This window comes from Camelus bactrianus, chromosome 23 (assembly GCF_048773025.1).
Source record: "Camelus bactrianus isolate YW-2024 breed Bactrian camel chromosome 23, ASM4877302v1, whole genome shotgun sequence".
In the NCBI taxonomy this organism is placed as follows: Eukaryota; Metazoa; Chordata; class Mammalia; order Artiodactyla; family Camelidae; genus Camelus; species Camelus bactrianus.
Genome location: NC_133561.1, coordinates 31,616,128 through 31,635,374, shown reverse-complemented (window position 1 = coordinate 31,635,374; position 19,247 = coordinate 31,616,128). Strand labels below are relative to the sequence as shown.

General features: G+C 47.7%; 1 protein-coding gene across 5 annotated transcripts in view; it reads left to right on the top strand.

The window, feature by feature from the left end:
• The window catches only part of NFASC (neurofascin), a 175,470-nt gene that overhangs the window by 83,572 nt on the left and 72,651 nt on the right, over positions 1-19,247 (top strand). For all 5 annotated transcript variants that reach the window (XM_074351986.1, XM_074351984.1, XM_074351982.1 and 2 more), the window contains exon 3: positions 19,042-19,222. In XM_074351986.1, coding sequence (XP_074208087.1) covers positions 19,042-19,222 — 181 coding nt within the window. The remainder of the gene's footprint in view (positions 1-19,041; positions 19,223-19,247) is intronic.

The following is a 19,247-nucleotide window of genomic DNA, read 5'->3' as shown; positions in this document are numbered from 1 at the left end:
GAACAGCAGGATGGAAGTCACCTCAGAAGAACTGACCTGGCTCCCCTGGGGCTGACTCCAGCCAGATGCAACTGATGTCAAGGTCATGGGAAGAAGCTGGCATGAACAGGGGTAGAAGAGAGGGTGGAGGGGTGGGCAGTTTCCAGGAGTGAGAAGTGCTTTGGTTAAGGAAGCCAGGATAGAGGCAGGAGAGAGGGGAGCCCAGAGCTGCTTTGGCTGGGCTGGAATCTTGCAGGAGCCCCCGCTTCTCTCTGGTCCACAGTAGCTAACTCCTGTGTAGATAACCGTATGTTGGCTCTAAGAATGAATAACTCCTTGGCTGCAGAGCTAACATATGGTTATTTGCACAGGCACTGTGTATTTTGAAGGCCTACAAAGTAGATCTGTAGGTTCCGAAGTCCAGCTTGTTCAAAGGCACTTAGCAAAGCGGTGTATCAGCCATAACTTGAGGGGAAGGAGAAAGGACCAATAGTTTTTGAAAGCCACATTTGGGCCAGGCCTTGAATGAGATGCTATCCATATACATTAGCCCATGAATTCATTTAATATGAATTAATTTATTTGATTAATAATCATCACAATACCCTTGTAATAAACAAGTGTCTTATCCCACCCAAAGACTAGAAAACTGGGGCTCTGAGAGAGAGAAAACAAGTTGCTGAAGACCACGCAGAGGTAAATGCCTAAGATGGGACTGACGCTCAAGTGTGTGGCTCCAAGTCCACGCCCCTTCCGTGTGCCAGACAGATTATGCTACGTTACTTCCTCTTGAGGCCGCGTCTCAGAATCCATGTCTGGTGTGTGTCTCCGGCTCTGCATGGTTTTCTTGTTCCTTTCCTGTTCTGCTCTGAGCTGGTGCTCACTTCTGTGAAGAGCACAAGAAAAGGAAAGAAGACACTGCCGCTCACCCTCAGGAAGCTCAGAGTCTGGTTAAGGGGCTGGAGGTCATGTCTCTTTCCTCCACCCCAAGCTTCTCCAGTAGACTTGCCCCACCACCGCCCCCCACCACCCCCTTTTTCTTTCTGCTTGAGCTCATCCTGTGGTTTTCATATGGCTTTAGACCCCTGGTCTGTTGAAACGGGGCTTGGAATCCCACAAATAGAGGGTGGAGAAAGCAGCTTAACATGAGTGATGTCGTGAGCAGATGGGTCCAGATGGTAGGTCCTCAGATGGACGGTGGCCTGGACTCAGGGAGCCTGGGAACGCATTGGTCAGTGACTAGAATGAGGAAGCTGGGGTTTGGAAGGAAGTTAGCTGGGGGTTGCACAGATGTCACCTTTTAGGAAAGCTGCCGAGAGAGACTGGTTCCAGGCTGTTCTTTCTGCATCATTCCCTGTGTACAGCATTTTGCAGTTTATTGTGGAAGTAGCGACTAGACCTACTGTCACTTGTTTTGGGTGACATACAGGAACTTGGCTCTAGGTCTTTTTTTTTTTTTTAATGAATATTCAATATATTAGAGTTATGAATCCCAAAGCCTAATTTTTTTCTTAAGCTTTTCATTTCAACTGACAAATTTAACAGTTCTCATCACAACTCTCATAAACATTAACAATCATTTGTTTGATTCCATCAGTAAACTTAGTTAAATTCCTTGGGACATTTGAAACTGCATTTATAAATTTAATCATTCATTTCCCTTTTTGAAGTATCACAGTTTTCTAACAATGTCTTCTGAGTCCTTACGAAGTTAATTCTTTTTTCTAACTAATATTTTCTGTTGTTGTAATTTTTGTTTTTTTCCAATGGAAGTACTGGGGATTGAACCCAGGACCTCATGCATGCTAAGCACGTGCTCTACCACAGAGCTATACCCACCCTCCTTCTCACTAATATTTTAAGTAACAGCTTTATTGAGATATAATTCACATACTGTACAGTTCACCCAAATAAAGTATATAGCTCAATGATTTTGAATATATTCAGAGTTGGATCCCCATCACCACAATTAACTTTAGAACATTTTCATTACCTTCTCCTTCCACAAAAAAACAAACCCATACCCATTATCAGTCACTCCTCTTCCCCACCAGTCCTTGTCTTCTCCTGGCCCTAGGCAATCATTAATCTATTTTCTACCTGTATAGATTTGCCTATTCCAGAAATTTCATACAAATGGAATCGTATGACATATAGTTTTTTGTTTCTGGCTTCTTTTACTTAGCAGGATGTTTTCAGGGTTCATCTGTGTTGTAGCATGTGTCCATACTTGGTTCCTTTTTATGGCTGAATAATATTCCATTATTTATAGATATACCACATTTTATTTCTCTATCATCAGTTGATGAACATTTGGGTTGTTTCCACTTTTTGGCTCTCATCAGTTATACTGCTGGAAACATTCATGTACAGGTTTTCTTGTGGACATATGTTTTCAGTTCTTTTTGGTTATATAACCAAGAGTGGAATTGCTGGATCATATGGTAGTTCTGTTTCACCTTTTGAAGAACCTGAGGTCTTTTCCTACTAAATCCAAGCCTCCCTTTGAGGTCTTCTGCCTTCAGTCTCTGTCTTCTCTCCCACCCAGGTCCCTCCTTCTTACCCTCCTCAAATCTTGGGCTGCACCCTTGGGGACAGTGGATTATGTCACATAGGAGTAGGAGTCCTTCCTCCTCTAGTCTTCCGCTGAGCCACTTCCCTTTTCCAACAGGCCAGGGGAGCGGGCTCTGCTACCCCAGGCATCTTCTTCCCCACTTGGAGAGGGGTGGGTTGCTTCACAGTCCTCGCTCCTCTCTCTCCAGCTGTGAAGAAGATGTGTGTTGAATTGCTGTGAAACTTTCTCCCTGAGGTTAGAAGACAGGGAGATGAGTGAGAAGCTGGTTCTTGAGTTGTAGAGAGGTGGGGATCCTCTTCTCCTCCCTGGAGGTGGCAGAATTCCTCCCCAGCCCGAGGGAAGGTTGTTTCCTGTATCTTTAGCTGGTGGCTCCAAGGTGGAGGCTGTCTGCATAGCCTGCATGTTAACTTCTGTTTCCTTTACAATCTGCTTTATCTGCTAATAAGGGGACTGGTCAGAGCTCAGTTAACTCCAAGTAGGTCCAGTGAGTGGAGCTGGAATAATGAAATTCACAGATATCCACAAACCTCATTGAAGGCAGCCCCTGCGCAGCATGTCAGAGCAGCTGCTCAGACTACATTTGAGAGTCTTTTCCATTCTATGTATGTTTGCTAGTCCTGCCTCTCTCAGAGGATGAGCGAATCAGCAACAATAATAATGAGAAAATGCGCAGCCCCAAAGAACCTCAGACAGCTGGCCGGGTTGTAGCAGCAGCGATGCTCCTCCCAGTGTGCCCAGCAACTGCCACCCTGTGTGACAGGCTGTCCAGGGCTGGGGTCAAAGAGGCAGGATGAAACAGCAACCCCTCTTCCTCCATGTACCAGGCTGTATGTACAGGGATGTTCATTGCAGCACTGCTGTGACGGGGGAAAAATAAAGAAAAAAAATCTAAAGGTCCACTACAAGCAAGTGGTTAAAAGATTTGTGGTAGACCCACACCACACAGCGAAGAAGCAGAAGGCAGCAGGTCTCCATGGCCAAGCTCCGTGTCTTAGTGACCCCACCAGCCACGCCCCGGCAGCGAGGTGCAGGTAGCTCCCACCCTAGAAGGGGGCACGTTCCTGGTGGTTGCAGCCTTCGTGTGGGGCCTGGCTGCCTGGAGGCTTATGAGCACCAGAGTGCCTGGCAAGTGCTTTGTGCCCCAGAGAGCCTGTTGTGAACATGAGAAATTCACTAGATATTCATGGTGGGCCCCTTGAGGGAAAGGTCCCTTCCCCCTTTCTTCCTTCCTGTCCCCACCCTCCCTCCCCCTCTGCCCAACTTAATAAATAGCCAACTGGTTCAGGTTTCAACCTATAGATTAGTTCTGGATGTTGAGTGGGAAACAGCTGTTTTCAGCCAAATCCTTAATCCTAAACCCAGGTGTCCCCCTCCACCTGCTCCCCAGGTGGGAATCAGGGCCACCTGATACGTTGTCCCCCCACCCCCTACTCCTGCTGAGACCCCGTGGCCTCTGTGAACTTAGCCGAGGCAGGGAGAGGAGGGGCGGGCCTGCTGGTGCCCCTGTCACCTCCACGGAGCGGATCGCTGTCAATGGTTAAACACACAGCTCCTCACTCCTCCCAGATCTCTCCCCCTGACAATGCAAGGGAGCCAAGCATGAAACACAGCAGATGGAGACCACCCCCCTCCAACCCTGAGAAGGGAGGAGGGGGAGAGGGGCTTGAATCCCATATACAAGGTGTCCTAGGCTATTGGAAAATCCTGGAAGACAACTGGTCCAACCCCGCAAGGGAGGAAGCGGGGTCTCCCCTCCCGGGCATGGGGAGAGGGAGGTCTGGAAGCAGGCTGGTGAGTGCTTTCTTAGACTGTCAGGTCCTTGGGCCCCAGAGGGTTTGGTGTAGTTACAGCCCTGAAAGGGGGTGGTGGGAGGATTGTGCGGGCAGACAGACTTTGCAAAGATGCTAAGATTGCGGTCATTTCACAGGAGGAGAAGAGGAGGTGGGTGAGATGTCCTGCTTCGGCGGGGTTCTCCGAAGAGGAAGGCAGGGAGCTCCTCCTGCGGCTTCTCAGAGAGCCCTCTGTCTTCCTCCTCCCTGCCTGGCGCTCTGTTTCTTCGGGACAGGCTGATGATCATCAATAGGGGGCATCCTGGGTTTCCTAGGAAACCTGCCTGGCCTTCGGGTGCCTGTGAGTGGAGGGAGTGAGCGGGCTCAGGTCACCATCTGTTGCGTCGTTCCTTCCATGGCAGGAGAGATGGAAGGGAGGTGGGGACCGGAGGCAGGGGGGAAAGCGGGGAGCAGGGTCGTCCGCGGCACCCAGGGCAGTCCCTCCGCTGAAGGTGACCTCAGAACCAGGGCAGCTAAGGCGAAGCCTGCAGGATGAGGGGATGGGGAGGCTGGGAATGGAGGTGACGGCCCTTTTGGGGCTCTTCTGGAGCAGCTGAATCCCTGGATTCTGAGGGTCTGTCTGTGGGATGGAGAAAATAAGGTAGCTCTGACTGAGATCAGTCAGAAGCCCTGACAGGGAGTCGGGAGGATTTCAGGAGTAAAGGAGATGAGTGTGTCTGCTGAGCGGGGACAGGGTCCACTTCAGAGGATGCTTAACAGATATTATTATTATTAGGTTATTGTTGTTATTTGCATTACTCAGGCTTATACTGTAACAACGATTTTATCCTATATGACTTAACCAAGGGTTTATACTATATTGTACTTACTCATTGAGGATGCGTCTCTCTTAGGACGATCTTAGGACATCTCGTAAGATGGCTGTTCACTCACCCTGTGAAAATGTATCGTACCGTCTTACTGCAGAGGGAAACACACCGTGGACTCTGACCTCAAGAAGCTCAGAGTCTGCTGCAGGAGATGGATGTGGGGACAACTGATCCCACGGGCAGGAGGACATGGCCACTGGAACAGAGCATGCTGGGGAGCGCAGCAGGAATCGCAGCCTCCTTTCTGCGGGGAAGGCAGGGTCAGCGTCGGGGAGGGGTTGCCACTGAGGGCCTTGGCAAAGAAGGGAATTTGCACGGTAGAGAGACAAGGGGATGGCACTTCCAGCCTATGCAGAGCAGGAGCAAAGATGGCCAGAGGGGCAGAAAGCACCTGCCTTGTTTCGGGAGAAGTCCGAGGCTGGGGCTGGGCTGGAGCCCGTGTGCAGGTGCTGTGGGAGCCAGATCACAGGGGCTTTTGGCTCTTAGGCCAGCTCCTTGACTACTTTTTCTACCAAAATAGACAAGATTGAAGACAGCCACAGGCAGGACACACACTGGCTCTTTCTCTGATCTTCAAGAAAGAAAACGGAAAGTGAGTGAGAATGTGATGATTATCGTGGTAACCTGAGCCACTCTGATGTTATTTATGTATAAATCATTTGCAAGTGTTCCTTATCTGTCCTGGGAACAAACTGCTTGAGAAATTCCTTACATCCGAGTCCCGAGTTCCAGCTCAGAGCGTCTGCCTGCCTCTGGCAGGCAGCGCCCCCCACCCCACCCCACCCCACCCCCGCCCAGTGTGAGATGCTTCTGGGCTCTTTTCACATCTCACGTGGCCCTTCCCCACTCCTTATGTTCGTGTGTCTCTTTTTGTTTCAGCTCCTCTGTCTGATTTCTGAACAGGTTGCTTCCGGGCAGCTATGGTAATGAACCCTGCTGGCGTGTTTGGTTTTTGTCATCGGATGCTGAATGGCTGAGTTGTGTGCTGACTCTGTTGGGCTTTTACTATCACTGTGTTCCCTCACCATATCCTCTGGCAGTGATGTGAGTGTATCTGAGTGTATTTCTTGGTTGGTTCTTGTAGTGCTGTTCTAGTCATCTCATTAGTTTATTCTAGGAGCTGACTGCTGGCACGTGGCCCCATAGCAGTAACCTGTTGGTGTGCATATCTGTCTCTAGGTGGCAGTTCAGGAGCACGGCCTCGGATACCCACAGAGCTGTTTTGTTTACAGCTCCAGGCATTTCAGACTACACATTTGGTTCCAAGCTCATGATCGCCTTGAGCCCCAACCCCTTCCAGACTTTTCTCGTTTTTTCATTCTTTCTTTCTTTCTTTTTTTCCAAAATGGGGATGTAATTCATTTAATTTGTCTATTTATTTTAGTGGAGGTACTGGGGGTTGAACCCAGGACCTCATGCATGGTAGGCGTGTTCTCTACCACTGAGCTGTACCCTCTCTGTTTCTTTATTCTTGATGCCGGTTATTAGCATCATCCTAATCCAGTTTCCCCACCTAGAAACCTGATGCCATCCTTCCTCTCACCATCCGCTACCAGTCAGTCATCAGATTCTAACCCTGTTGCTTCTAACCCGGAAACTGTACCCAAATCTTAGGGAGGCTGTGGAAGCCATCAAGCCATCTGTCACGTGCACCTTCTTTCTCACACCAGCCCAGGGGCACCTGTAGAATCCGGACTCTGGGCGAAGGCTAATGGAGGGACGGGGAGGAGGCAGGGTTGAGAAGCCTCACCCCGGGCTCTGCTCCCAGAGCGTGCGGATGCTGTAGGGCAGAGTGTGGCCACGCCCCAGGGCAGCAGGACCGGCAGACCACAGGCCCTCTCTTGGACTTAGGTTTTCCTGATAAAGGTCTGTGCACGGTGGAGTCACTTGAATGGTGAAATGGCTCACGTTTGTACTCTGCTTCTGGTGCCTCTGCATTTTCCATTGGATCCTCACAGCCATCATCTGTGGCAGGCAGAGCAGGAATATTTATTTCCATTTTTGAGACTTTAAAAAAGGCTTGGCAAGCAAGTAATTTACAAAAGGTAAGTGGCAGGACTGAGACCTTTACTTGGATCTTTCTTTCCATAAATATTCTCTCCCTGGGCCCCTGCCAGGCAGTGAGGACACAAAAATGAGCAGGGTATGGTCTGAGCCTCAGGCATCCACAGAGAGGGGAGAACGCTGCAGCCAGTGATGACCAACCTACAGCCCTCGGGCCAGTTCCAGCCCACTGCCTATTTTGTAAATAAAGCTTTATTGGCACATAGCCACGCCCATCCGCTCACTTATTGTCTCCAGCAGCCCTCGCACTGTGGTGAAGTTCAGCAGTTGTGACAGAGACTGCCTGTCTCACAAAGCCTACAATATTTACTGTCTGGACTGTTACAGGAAAGGTCTCCAACCCTTGGTTTAACCACATAGTTTGCCAGTGTGCTCAGTGTCCCAGAGACGCAGGTTTAAGCTACAGTGGAGATGGACTCAGCTCTGCTGGGGGCTGGGGGGCACAGGGGAAGCACAAGGAATTCTTCCTCAAGCAGAAGATGTCTGAGCAGCGGGATCTTGAAGGCTGAGTAGGAATTAATCACGTGGCAAGGAGGGAATGCCTTTTCAGGCACAGGGGATGGCACTTGTACAGTGTAGAGGTTGTAAACGGTGTGGCATGCTTAGAAAATGGCACGGCATTCGGTTAGGAAGCATTCAGGGTTTGGATGGGGTTGGAAAGGCCTCCAGGAACCTGATCTGCAAGTGTCTTACACAGGCGTTGGATTTGATCTTACACATTGATGCAGAGATATGGAAAGGTTTCATCAGAGCACTGCTATGTTCAGGTGGGGGTTTAGAAATATCACTGTAACGGCAACACAGAGAACGGATTGGAAGCAGGCCGATTGGTAGGTTATTGCAAACGTCATGAGACATGGTGTGTATCAGACGTAAGCAGGTGGGAACGTGCAGAAGGGAGGAGAATGAGAGACACTCGGAAGGAGGCAGTCCAAGGGCTTTGGTGCCTGAGTGTGAGGTGTGAGAAGAGGTGAGATTTAAGGGTGATTCCGGGTGTCTGGCTCTGATGACTTAGCTGGGTACCACGAACAAAGACAGGGAATAGAAATGGAGGGTCAGGACTCTGATGGAGACACTGAGAACATCACGCAGAAGAAGAGGATCCAGCAGTGTGATCGGTGTCGCCACAGAGGTTAGTAGGGCCAGAGAGGAAACAAGGCTCCAAACTGGTGTTTCAGAGGCTAAGGACGAAAGGGTGTTGGGAGGGATGGATGGGGTAGTTGACGGTTAATGCCTCCAGGAGTTCGGGCGAGGTAAAGACTGGAACACTGGGCATGGCCGTCAGGAGGCCAGTGGAAGGTCCCGAGAGGAGAGGAGGAGAGTTCCTTTTTTTTGGCCTGTTTGACGTATGTGTGAAACAATGTTGTCCAGCAATAAACCAAAATTTTATTTTGCCTAACAACAGCAAAGATGGAAATGCAGCACAGTGTGGCCTGAAATACTTGTTGGATGGGAGCTAAATAAACAAAGGCAAAAGCCATTGACCGTTTATTTAAAAAACAAAACAAAACAAACTTCCTTAAGAAATGAAAGGAAAAAAAAATCAGGTAGGTATATACAGGGCAGCTGTGGGATACAGAGAATGATCTTTTGGTTTCATTATGAGAGAAGCTTGAAGCTCTCTCTCTGGGGAGGCAGGGAGCCAGTTTGGGAATGCAGGAGAGAGCAGACAGTTACTGGTCCGCGTCCCTACAGGGTCGGGGCTGGGTCCAGGCAGAGGCAGGCAGACAGGAGGAGGGAGAGATGCTTCTTTAGTACAGAAGGTGGAGGTAACGGAAAGCGTGTGTGTCCAACCAACGTTCTAGGGGCATTTCTGATTCTGATAGTCCTGTCAGTTGCAAGTGATAGAAAACTCAACTCCAACTGCCTTAAAAACTCGAGGGAATTTTTCGTGTAAACATACATGGAATTTAAAACTCCACAAGTAGGGCTTGCTTCAGGAAGTGTTCGATCAGTGACTCAAACAGGGACAGGAAGGATCAGGTCTTCCTGTGTCTTCTCTCTGCCTTCGACAGTATTGGATTGTCCTCACATTACGCTCGGAGGCCCCCCTGCTCCCACTGCCTGAAGCTCCACCCTCTGCCTCTTGGGGGTTCCTCACTGGGTGTCTTTAGAAGAGAGGGGGAGACTGGTCTCTCCCAGAGCTTTCAGAGACATCTCCATGAAGCCCACTGCCTCTGGCTGGATGAGTCGTTCCTAAACCAACTGCAGTGATGAGAGGTAGGGAATGCTCACTTTTTAATACTCAGCAGAGCCCAAGCCTGGAACTGGCGTAGGATCACTCTGAGAAAGAGATAGAGATGAATTCGCTATGGATATTATGGACTGAATTGTGCCCCCCACCCCCAATTCATATGTTGAAGGTCTACCCACAGTGTGACTGCATTTGGACATAAGCCCTTTAAAGAAGTAATTAATGTTAAGTAGTGTCATTAGGGTGGGTCCTAATCCAACAGGCCTGGTGTCCTTGTAAGAGGAAGAAACACCAGGGGTGCGTTCGCACAGAGGAAAGGCCATGTAAGGACACTGTAAGAAGGCAGCCATTTATAAGCCAACAAGAGAGACCTCGGGATAAACCAGCCCTGCTGACACCTTGATCTCGGACTGCCAGCTTCCACAACTGCGAGAAGATAAATTTCCAGTCTACGGTACTTTGTAACAGCAGTCCTAGCTGGTGAACTCAGGTACAGTGGATGGGAGAAGGATAGCAAGGATGCTGGATAAACATCCAGCAAAGGCCCGCTAAGTTCTCTGTGTGCTTGAAATTGTGCAAGTTGAATAAGACACTGTCCCCAGCCTCCGGGAACCCATTGTGTAGCTGGGGAGAGAGCAGTCCACGCCAGGACCTTGCATTCTTTGCAGTGAGTATGTCCCAGAATTCTCTGAGAGCGCAGAGGGTGAAGTCCTCATCCAGCCTTGGGGAGATAGACTGTTCCAGGGAAACCAAGGAAGGCTTCCCAGAGGAGGAGTCACCTGCCCTGAAGCTGGAAGATAACAAAAAGTTGAAGAAAGAGCAGAAGAGGCAGACTAGGGAAAAGAAAGTGATTTAAGTAAAGTTAGTGTGAAAATAAACAAATGGCATCCAAATGAGAACAAGCAGGGGCTATTTCTTCAGAGGGAGCTCTAGCAAGGGAGTCAGGCACCATCACTTGCTTCAGCAGAGACTCAAAGACAGAGAAGGGAGAGGACAAATTCATAGTGAAGGAAAAGGAAGGCTTCAGGCATGCTTGGACTGACGTGGGCTCCTGGAGGCGGGCCAAGTGGAAGCGCGGCTTCCTGTCTGATCGGTCTGGGAAGCATGTTTGTCTTTCCCTGGTTGGACTTGAGTAGGCAGTATTGGCAGAAGATCGGGAAGCCTGCAGTCCCTGCCCCAGTCCCGGCCATTCTGGGCTGACTGCTGCAGCAGCTGTGGGCCAGGCTCCTGCTGTTACAGATGGTGTGGCTGTCTTCTGTGGGGTCCTCTCTCAGCGGCGTGGGTGAGCGGGCGAGGACTGCTGGTGGAACTAGAAATGATTCAGTAGAACTGGAGGTGAGTGGAAGTGGGGGGCAGTGAGACTGGGCAGGTAGGCAAGGGCCTGACCAGGGAGGGCTTTCGAAGAGACATACAGGACAGAAGCAGCTCTGGCGGGGATGGGACGGGAGTTGAGCAAGGGGTGTCGAGGACCGCAGAGAGTCCTGAGAAGGCACCCCAGGCCTCAGCGCAGCCATGCTAGCCCCGGGAAGCCCGGTGGCTTCAAGTCGGCGCCGCACTGCTGCGGGCCAGCCTGGTGTGCTAGGCTTCACCCCTGCGCCCTGCTGCTGCAGCCATGTGCGCTGGGCGCAGGGTTTCTGCACTGGGGAACTCAGGTTGTTGCACAAGGGTTTTCAGTTCTTTGTTTTACCAACAGAATCCTTTCTTCAAAGAAAACCTTTCGCAAGAGCCCACTGTCAAACAAGGACTGTGAAAAAGCCCACTGCCCCTTCCATCGTCCCCACCCCACCTTGCAGAAGGCCTGAGGCACGTCCGAAGAACCCACCCAGCTCCTCTGGACCCAGTGTAAAAACCCAGCTCTCAAAGATTCTTAAGAAATCTTTCAGCTATACCCTCACCACCTGGAATACTTGCTGTGAAATCCCAGGATGGCCATGAGGCTGGTTACATTGGGTGATTTCATTGAAATGGTGGGGCAGTTTCTGGGTTTTGGAAGCTGAGGGGCAGCACCTCTGGCAGGGTCTCTCTGCCTCCACTGTTGTCCATCTCCATTCTGCCCTCCACAGAGTAGCCAGAATGGCCTTTACAAACAGATCTCATCCAGTCAGTGCACCTCTTAGAACCCTGCAGTAGCTACCTGCCATGCTTAGGATATAATTTAACTCCTTACTTTGGCCTTCTCAGCCCTCCCTGAGTATACCCTTGTCTCCCTCTCCGACCGTGACTTGTTCCATTCTTCCCCATGTGCCCTTCAAGCTCCAGCTACACTGGCTTCTTCCAGTTCCGTGCATGTCCCCATCTGCTTCCTGCCACAGGGACTTTGCACAGGCAGTTCGTTCTCCCTGCCTAGAATGTTTCTCTGATGCATCTTTACAAGGTTAGCTCCTTACCATTTAGATCTTGGTCAGTTGTCACTTTTTCACAGAGGCCTTCTTTGACCATTCACTTTCCTTTATCTCATCACCCTATTGTGTGGCGGCTTCTTCTTTTTTTTTTTTTAATAGAATTTTTTTTAGAGCACTTTTAGATTCATAGCAAAATTGAGTGCAAGGTACAGAGGTTTCCCATATGCCTGCTGCCCCACCCAGGCACAGCCACCCCATCATCGTCATTCCCACCAGAGTGGCACATTAGTTACAACTGACGAACCTACGTGGACATGTCATTATCCCCCAAAGTCCACAGTCTACAGAAGGTTCCACCCCTGCTATTGTACATTCTGTGAGTTTTGACAAATTTCAGTGACATGTATCCACCGTCACAGCATCTTACAGAGTAGTTTCACTGCCCTAAAAATCCTCTGTGCACCACCTGTTTACCGCTCCCTCCCCTCAAGCCCTCATCTTTTTGCTGTCTCCATAGTTTTGCCTTTTCCAGAATGTTCCATAGTTGGAATCACACCATCCGCAGCATTTTCAGATTGGCTTCTTTCACTTAGTAATATGCATTTAGGTTCCCTCCATGTCTTTTCATGGCTTGATAGCCGTTTCTTTTTAGTGCTAGATAATATCCCATTGTCCGAGTGGAGCAGTTTATTTATCTGTTCACCTACCGAAGGACAGCTTGGTTGCTTCCAGGTTTTTGCAGTTATGGGTAAAGCTGCCATAAACCTTGCGTGCAGGTCGGATTGTGTTTTCTCCATTGCACTGACTGCTGCCTGATTTACTGTTGTTGTTGTTCGATGTTTATTTCCTGTCTTCCCTGCGGGACCGTGAGCTCTGTGAGAGCAGGGAAGCTTCCTGTCTGATCTCTGTGTATTCCCTAGACCAGCGCCTGCCACCAGGCCTGGAAGTGAGTGAATGGCCAGCTGACTGCTGCCCGGAGGTCCAGGGTGGGTTCTGTTGCAGGGGCCGAGGCGCTGCCAGCTGAGCCGTGTCTCAGCACCGCCAGTCTTTCCTCCCCGTCACTTCCGATGTGTTGTGACCACCGGTGCAGCCTGCCCGGGACGGGGCTGCGGGAGTGCGGAGAGCTCCCGACGGCAACAGCTTGCAGGAGCTGCGGGCCTCTCATCCGTCTGCCGGGGACAGCTTGTGGAATCAACACCAGGGGCCCCCCAATCTGGGGAAAGAAAGCCAACCAGGACCCAGATAAAAGGGAAAATAGAAAAGCAGACTGTGACTGTGGATGTATAATTAGTATTGCTCCTCGGGGCTGTTGCTGGTGGGGTCCTGGAGGTAGCTGAGCGTTCAAAGCCCACTCAGTGGCAGCAGCTGACATCTCTTAAGCTTGTGCCCTGTGCTTCGCTAAGTGCTTAATATAGGTATATTGGGTATTCAGTCATAACAGCAGCCCTTTGGAATAGGCGCTACTGTTATCTGCATTTTGCAGATAGAAAATACAAAGCTCCGAAGGTTTAGTACTTGCCCCTGATCCCCACCTTGTAAGCGGGGAGCAGCTTCAAATCCAAGGTCTTGCTGCACAGCCAATGCTCTCGAACTTGACCAAGCGAGATCGTTGTGTCCAGCTGTCCCCACCAGTGGCTGATCATCATTCAACTCACATATGCTTTCCTGGGTCCCACCTTAGGTATTTTGAATTTGAATCTCCCACAAGGCTTGCAAATTTAAAGGCCTTGAGTTCAGGGAGGTTGTCTAAGTGTATGAAGCATCCCCATGTGAGATAACAGAGATTGTAAGGGCATTTGAATTAAAAAAAATTTTTTTTTTTAATCTACAGGCCTGGTTTGGCCCCTACCTGGGAGTTTGAGGGTCCAGGGATCTGTGTATTTACATGGTGCCTGTGTGATTCTGATAAGCATCCAGTTTCCTTCCTGCAGGGGCACATTGTGAGCAACACAGCTCAGCAAATGCCATTTGCATTCTTTATGGAAAACAGTGAGTTCAGTGCTTATATGCAGAACACTTCATATTTGGGTGACTCTATTCTCTCTCTTTTGTCTCTTCTTTTCTTTCTTTCTTTCTTTCTTTTTTTTTTCTTTTCTTTTTTTTTTTTTTTTTTTTTTTGGCTTCTCTTTTCACATAGTGGGTTAAGCAGGGACCTCAGATACACAAGAATTGAATTAAACATATTTTCCTGTTCATAGGACACCATCAGTCCATGCCACATTTCTCTTCTGGTTTTATTTATTTTCCTTCTTTCCTTCAGTCTCTCCCCCTGCAGTAGAGTGACCCCCCAGTGTATTTTATATTTCACCTCTTGCACGTTTGATTTGATATAAAAGGAACATTCAAACACATCACAGTGGTAGCATGTACGGGTGGTGTGCTTCATTTTGATAAATGGTATTATAGAACGGCTGTATTTATTAGATTATTCTTCCTTGCATCTCAGAGCAGCATCTGCCTTTCCAGCAGGTCCTTCCATTTGATTCTTCTTGTGCCCTGTGGTGCTAAACAGAAAAATTCCACACCCTTTTCCAACTTTCCAAGATAGTCGTCACCGTCCCTTCTTCTGCAGCCTTGATCTCCCCTCTCGCAGGATATGATGGTGTCCTTATTCCTCCACGGGATGCCCCGCAGTTAGGTGACATTCCCCTTGAAGAGCCCTGACCACTCCATCTCCCCTCCCCAGCCCGCTGGGTGGTGTACCTCTCCACCCCTAGTGATAACCTGCATGCGACTTGTTTATTCATTCATCCATTCATGGACGTTTGGGCTGGTGGTGTCACCTCTTGGCTATTGTGAATGATGCTGCTGTGAACATGTGTGTATGTGTGCTTGTTTGAGTCCCTGTTTTTAATTCTTTGGGGCATATACCTTAGAACAGAAATACGAGGTCATATGGTAATTCTGTGTTTCATTTTTTGAGGTACTAGCAAACTATACATTTCTTTTTTTTTAATAGCAATTTTACTTGGGAACTGTCGTGCATATTGAAAGACAGGGGAAATGGGTGGAAAAACCCTGGGCTAGGAGTCAGGAGACCTGGGTTCTATTCCTAGCTTTGCCACTAACCAGGTCGGTGACTTTGATCATATCACTTCCCTTTTCTGGGCTCTTGTTTCCTCATCGGAGAAGTAAGGGGATTGCAGGAAGCTAAATAATCTTTAGATTATCCTCCTCTTTTAAGATTTTATTGGAAAAATTGGATTCCAGAAGACGGAGAGAGAATTGTCAAACAGCTAAATGTGATTATTTCTCTGTTCTTTTCCTGCTGTGTTTTTAAATTTAAAGATACTCCAAGTAAGTGGGCTTTCGTCTTGCCAGTGTGTTTCTAGTTAATGAATAGCTTCTGGCTTCCTGTTTCCATCAAGATTCCCAGAAGAAGATATCCTCTTTCCCACCACTTGGCAGCTCCTGAACAAAACATGGCGGCCATGGAGCCAAGACTGGAGCCATCCCGCTGTCCTCCTGGAAGGAATACCGAGCCTCCCCCTGGTGCTGGTTCCCTTGGTGCTAAGGTTTCAGTCGGCTAGCCTGAGTCTGGTCTTTGGAGATGTAGTAGCCGTGGAGAGGCATTAGCGGACTCTTTTTGAGACAGTGTAAGGATCATCGTAGAGCGTTAGGAGGAAGAACCAAAGACTCCTGTGAAGCCTTCCAGCCAGATGGCTCCCCCTGGAGACATTTTCTCCTTTCTGAGCTCTCTTACAGCTGGATGACCCCCTGGCCAGGGTGCCTATATATGGAGGGAAGTTTTTTCTCCCCTGAGTGGTAGCCTTCACAGTATTCTGCTGCCCAGGTCCAAAGCATGTGCTCTCCTGCGCCGCCTGGTGGTTTTGTGGGGAAACAGGCTTAGAGCATGTGATCCAAGTGGTTAAGTTCAGTCATTCATTTGCTCATTTTTTACCCATCAGTCACATAGTTTTGAGTGCCTGCTGTTTTAGGCACTGTGTTAGAGTCTAGGAATAAACAAGGGAAAAGTCACCTTCCCTTACAGTACCTCCCCTTTTATAGGGGGTACAGATGAGTGGCTTTTGGAGTGAATACAAAGTGACAAATGCTATAATAGGGGGGCTTGAATGATGTTCAGGAGCACAGATAAGGAGGTATATAAGTCACACTTGGCATACCCTAATGAGAGAGGGCAGATTCAAAGAGTGTTCTAGACAGAAGTTAATCTGTGCAGAAGTCAGTCAGCACAGTAGAGCATTATGCACTGAGACCTGGTAGAAGACCTGTGTTGGCAGGAACACAGAATGGGAGGAGGAGGGTGATAAGAAATGACCTTGCAGATGGGACTGTATCACACAGGGCATGAACTTTGGCTTCAACTTTTGGGCAGCAGTGAGCAAGTGTGTTTGACTAGGAGAATGGTGTATTTATATTAGCATTTGAGAAATTAATTTATATGGAATCACATAGACCCAGAATTGCCAAAGCAATACTAAAGAGAAGGAACGAAGCTGGAGGAACAACCCTCCCAGACTTCAGACAGTACTACAGAGCTGCAGTAGTCAAAAAAGCATGGTATTGGCACAAAAACAGACATACGGATCAATGGAACAGAATAGAGAGTCCAGAAACAAACCCACACATCTACAGTCAATTAATCTTTGACAAAGGAGGCAAGAACATACAATGAAGAAAAAGGCCTCTTCAGCAAGTGGTATTGGAAAAACAACAGCAGCATGTAAATCAGTGAAGTTAGAGCACTCCCTCACACCATATACAAAAATAAACTCAAAATGGCTTAAAGACTTAAACATAAGACAGACACTATAAAACTCCTGGAAGAAAACATAGGCCAAACATCCTCTGACATAAATCTCAACAATATTCTCCTAGGGCAGTCTACCCAGGCAATAGAAATAAAAGCAAAAATAAACAAATGGGACCTAATTAAACTTACAGGCTTTTGCACAGCAAAGGAAACTAAACAAAACAAAAAGACAACCTATGGAATGGGAGAAGGTATTTGCAAGCAATGCAACTGACAAGGGCTTAATTTCCAGAATATACAAACTGTTCATATAACTCAATAACAAAAAAACAAACAACCCAATCAAAAAATGGACAGAAGACCTAAATAAACATCTCTCCAGTGAAGACATACAAATGGCCAATAGGCACGTGAAAACATGTTCAACACCGCTAATTATTAGAGAAATGCAAATCAAAACTACAATGAGCTATCAACTCACACCAGTTAGAATGACCACTGTTAAAAAGCCCATAAACATAAATGCTGGAGAGGGTGTGGAGAAAAGGGGACCCTCCTACACTGTTGGTGGGAGTGTAGACTGGTACAGCCACTATAAGGACAGTATGGAGGTTCTTTAAAAAACTGAAAATAGACTTACCATGTGATCCAGCAATCCCACTCCTGGGCAGATATCTGGAGAAAAATAAAATTCAAAAAGACACATGCACCCCCGTGTTCATAGCAGCACTGTTTACGATAGCCAAGACATGGAAACAACCCAAATGTCCATCAACAAATGACTGGATAAAGAAGATATGGTATATAAAAAAAAATATATATATATAATGGAACACTTCTTGACCATAAAAAAGGATAAAATAATGCCATTTGCAGCAATATGGGTGGACCTGAAGATTGTCATACTAAGTGAAGTAGGCCAGGGAAAGAAAAATGCCATATGATATCATTTATATGAGGAATCTAAAAAATAATAACAATAATAATAAGGACACAAATGAATTAATTATTTATAACTAAGATGATTGATTTCTTGAATACATGTAAGCACATCTGACTGTCCTTTATGATTGGATTACCGCTTTCTGTTGATTCTTATTTTGTGGTTGGCTTTATTCCTTTGATAACTATGTAAATTTAAAAAGCTAAAGCTCTAATCTGTTGTTAGAGACAATAATCAGTACATATATGTAAACTAAAAAAAATGTGCAGTATACTGTATATATGTATTTACATGCAATATAACATGTATGTGCATGTTATATTGCAGTTCGAATATATGTAATATTCTACCTAATAATAATTGTAATAATTCTATGTAATAGTAATTCTACCTAATAAAACTGTAATAATTCTGCCTAATAAAACTGAAAAAGAAAAAAAAAAGTCCATCAACAGATGATTGGATAAAGCAGTTGTGGTGTATATATATACAGTGGAATACTACGCAGCCATAAAAAAGAATAAAACAATTCCATTTGCAACAACATGGATGGACCTAGAGACTGTCATACTAAATGAGGTAAGCCAGATAGAGAATGAGAGATGCCACATGATATCACTTATATGTGGAATTTTTTTTTAAATGACACAAATTAACTTACTTACAAAACAGAAACAGACTGACGGACATAGAGAACAAGCTTATGGTTACTGGTGGGGGAGGGGGATGGAGGGATACATTGGGAGTTTGAGATTTGCAGATACTAACTACTGTATATAAAATAGGTAAATAAGATCCTACTGTATAGCACAAGGAACTATATTCAATACCTTGTAATAGTTTATAATGAAAAAGAATATGAAAAGGAATGTATATATATATGTATAACTGAACCACTAAGCTACACACCAGAAACTAACACAACATTGTAAACCGACTATACTTCAATTAAAAAAAAAAAAGTCTTTTGGACAACCAAGTTTCCACTCACCAAACGTCTGCCCCCCAGTGCTGCCGCCTTCACCCTGCCCCTCTCTCAGGATCAAAGGACATCACTGTGATCTTGTCTCTGTGCCTGTACCCCGAACACACTCGGCCTCAGGTCCGCTCAGCACATGTGGTTCAGAGAGGCTGGGAGATCGGGGCATCCCTCACTGGCTCCGTGCGTGGTGTCTTCCAGCGCTGGCCTGGGGGCCAGTGTTTGTGTTAACGACTGTTCTATGCAGACTTGCCCTTTCTTCTAGAATAGTGGTTCTCAGCTGGGGGTGGTTTTTGCCCTCCAGGGGACCGTTGACAATGTCTAGAGACATTTTTGATTGGGGGCAGGAGTGGGCTCTGCTGGAATCCAGTGAGTAGAGGCCAGGATGCTGCTTGACATCCTGCAAAGCCCAGGACAGTTCCCCACACAAAGAATTATTCGGTCCCAAAAGTCAGCAGTGCAAGGTGAAGAAACCCCGTGTTAGAGCATCAGTCTGTGACCAGGGGGACCCTTGGGTCCTCAAGGCCCTGCAGGATGGCTAGAGCAAACCCTGAGTTCAAGAAAAACTCACTTGTCATATTTCTTTCCGCAGCTGAGCTCTGTCCGGGAGGCCCAGTTACAGCGGCTGGACGCAGCAGGACCACGTGGGCCGGGGTGCAGGGAGCAGGGCCCAGGGCTGAGGATGGCCGGGCAGCAGCCGCCGCCCTGGGTCCACGCAGCCTTCCTCTTCTGCCTGCTCAGCCTCAGCGGGGCCATCGAGATTCCTATGGATCGTGAGTCTGGCTCTGTCCTCTTTTT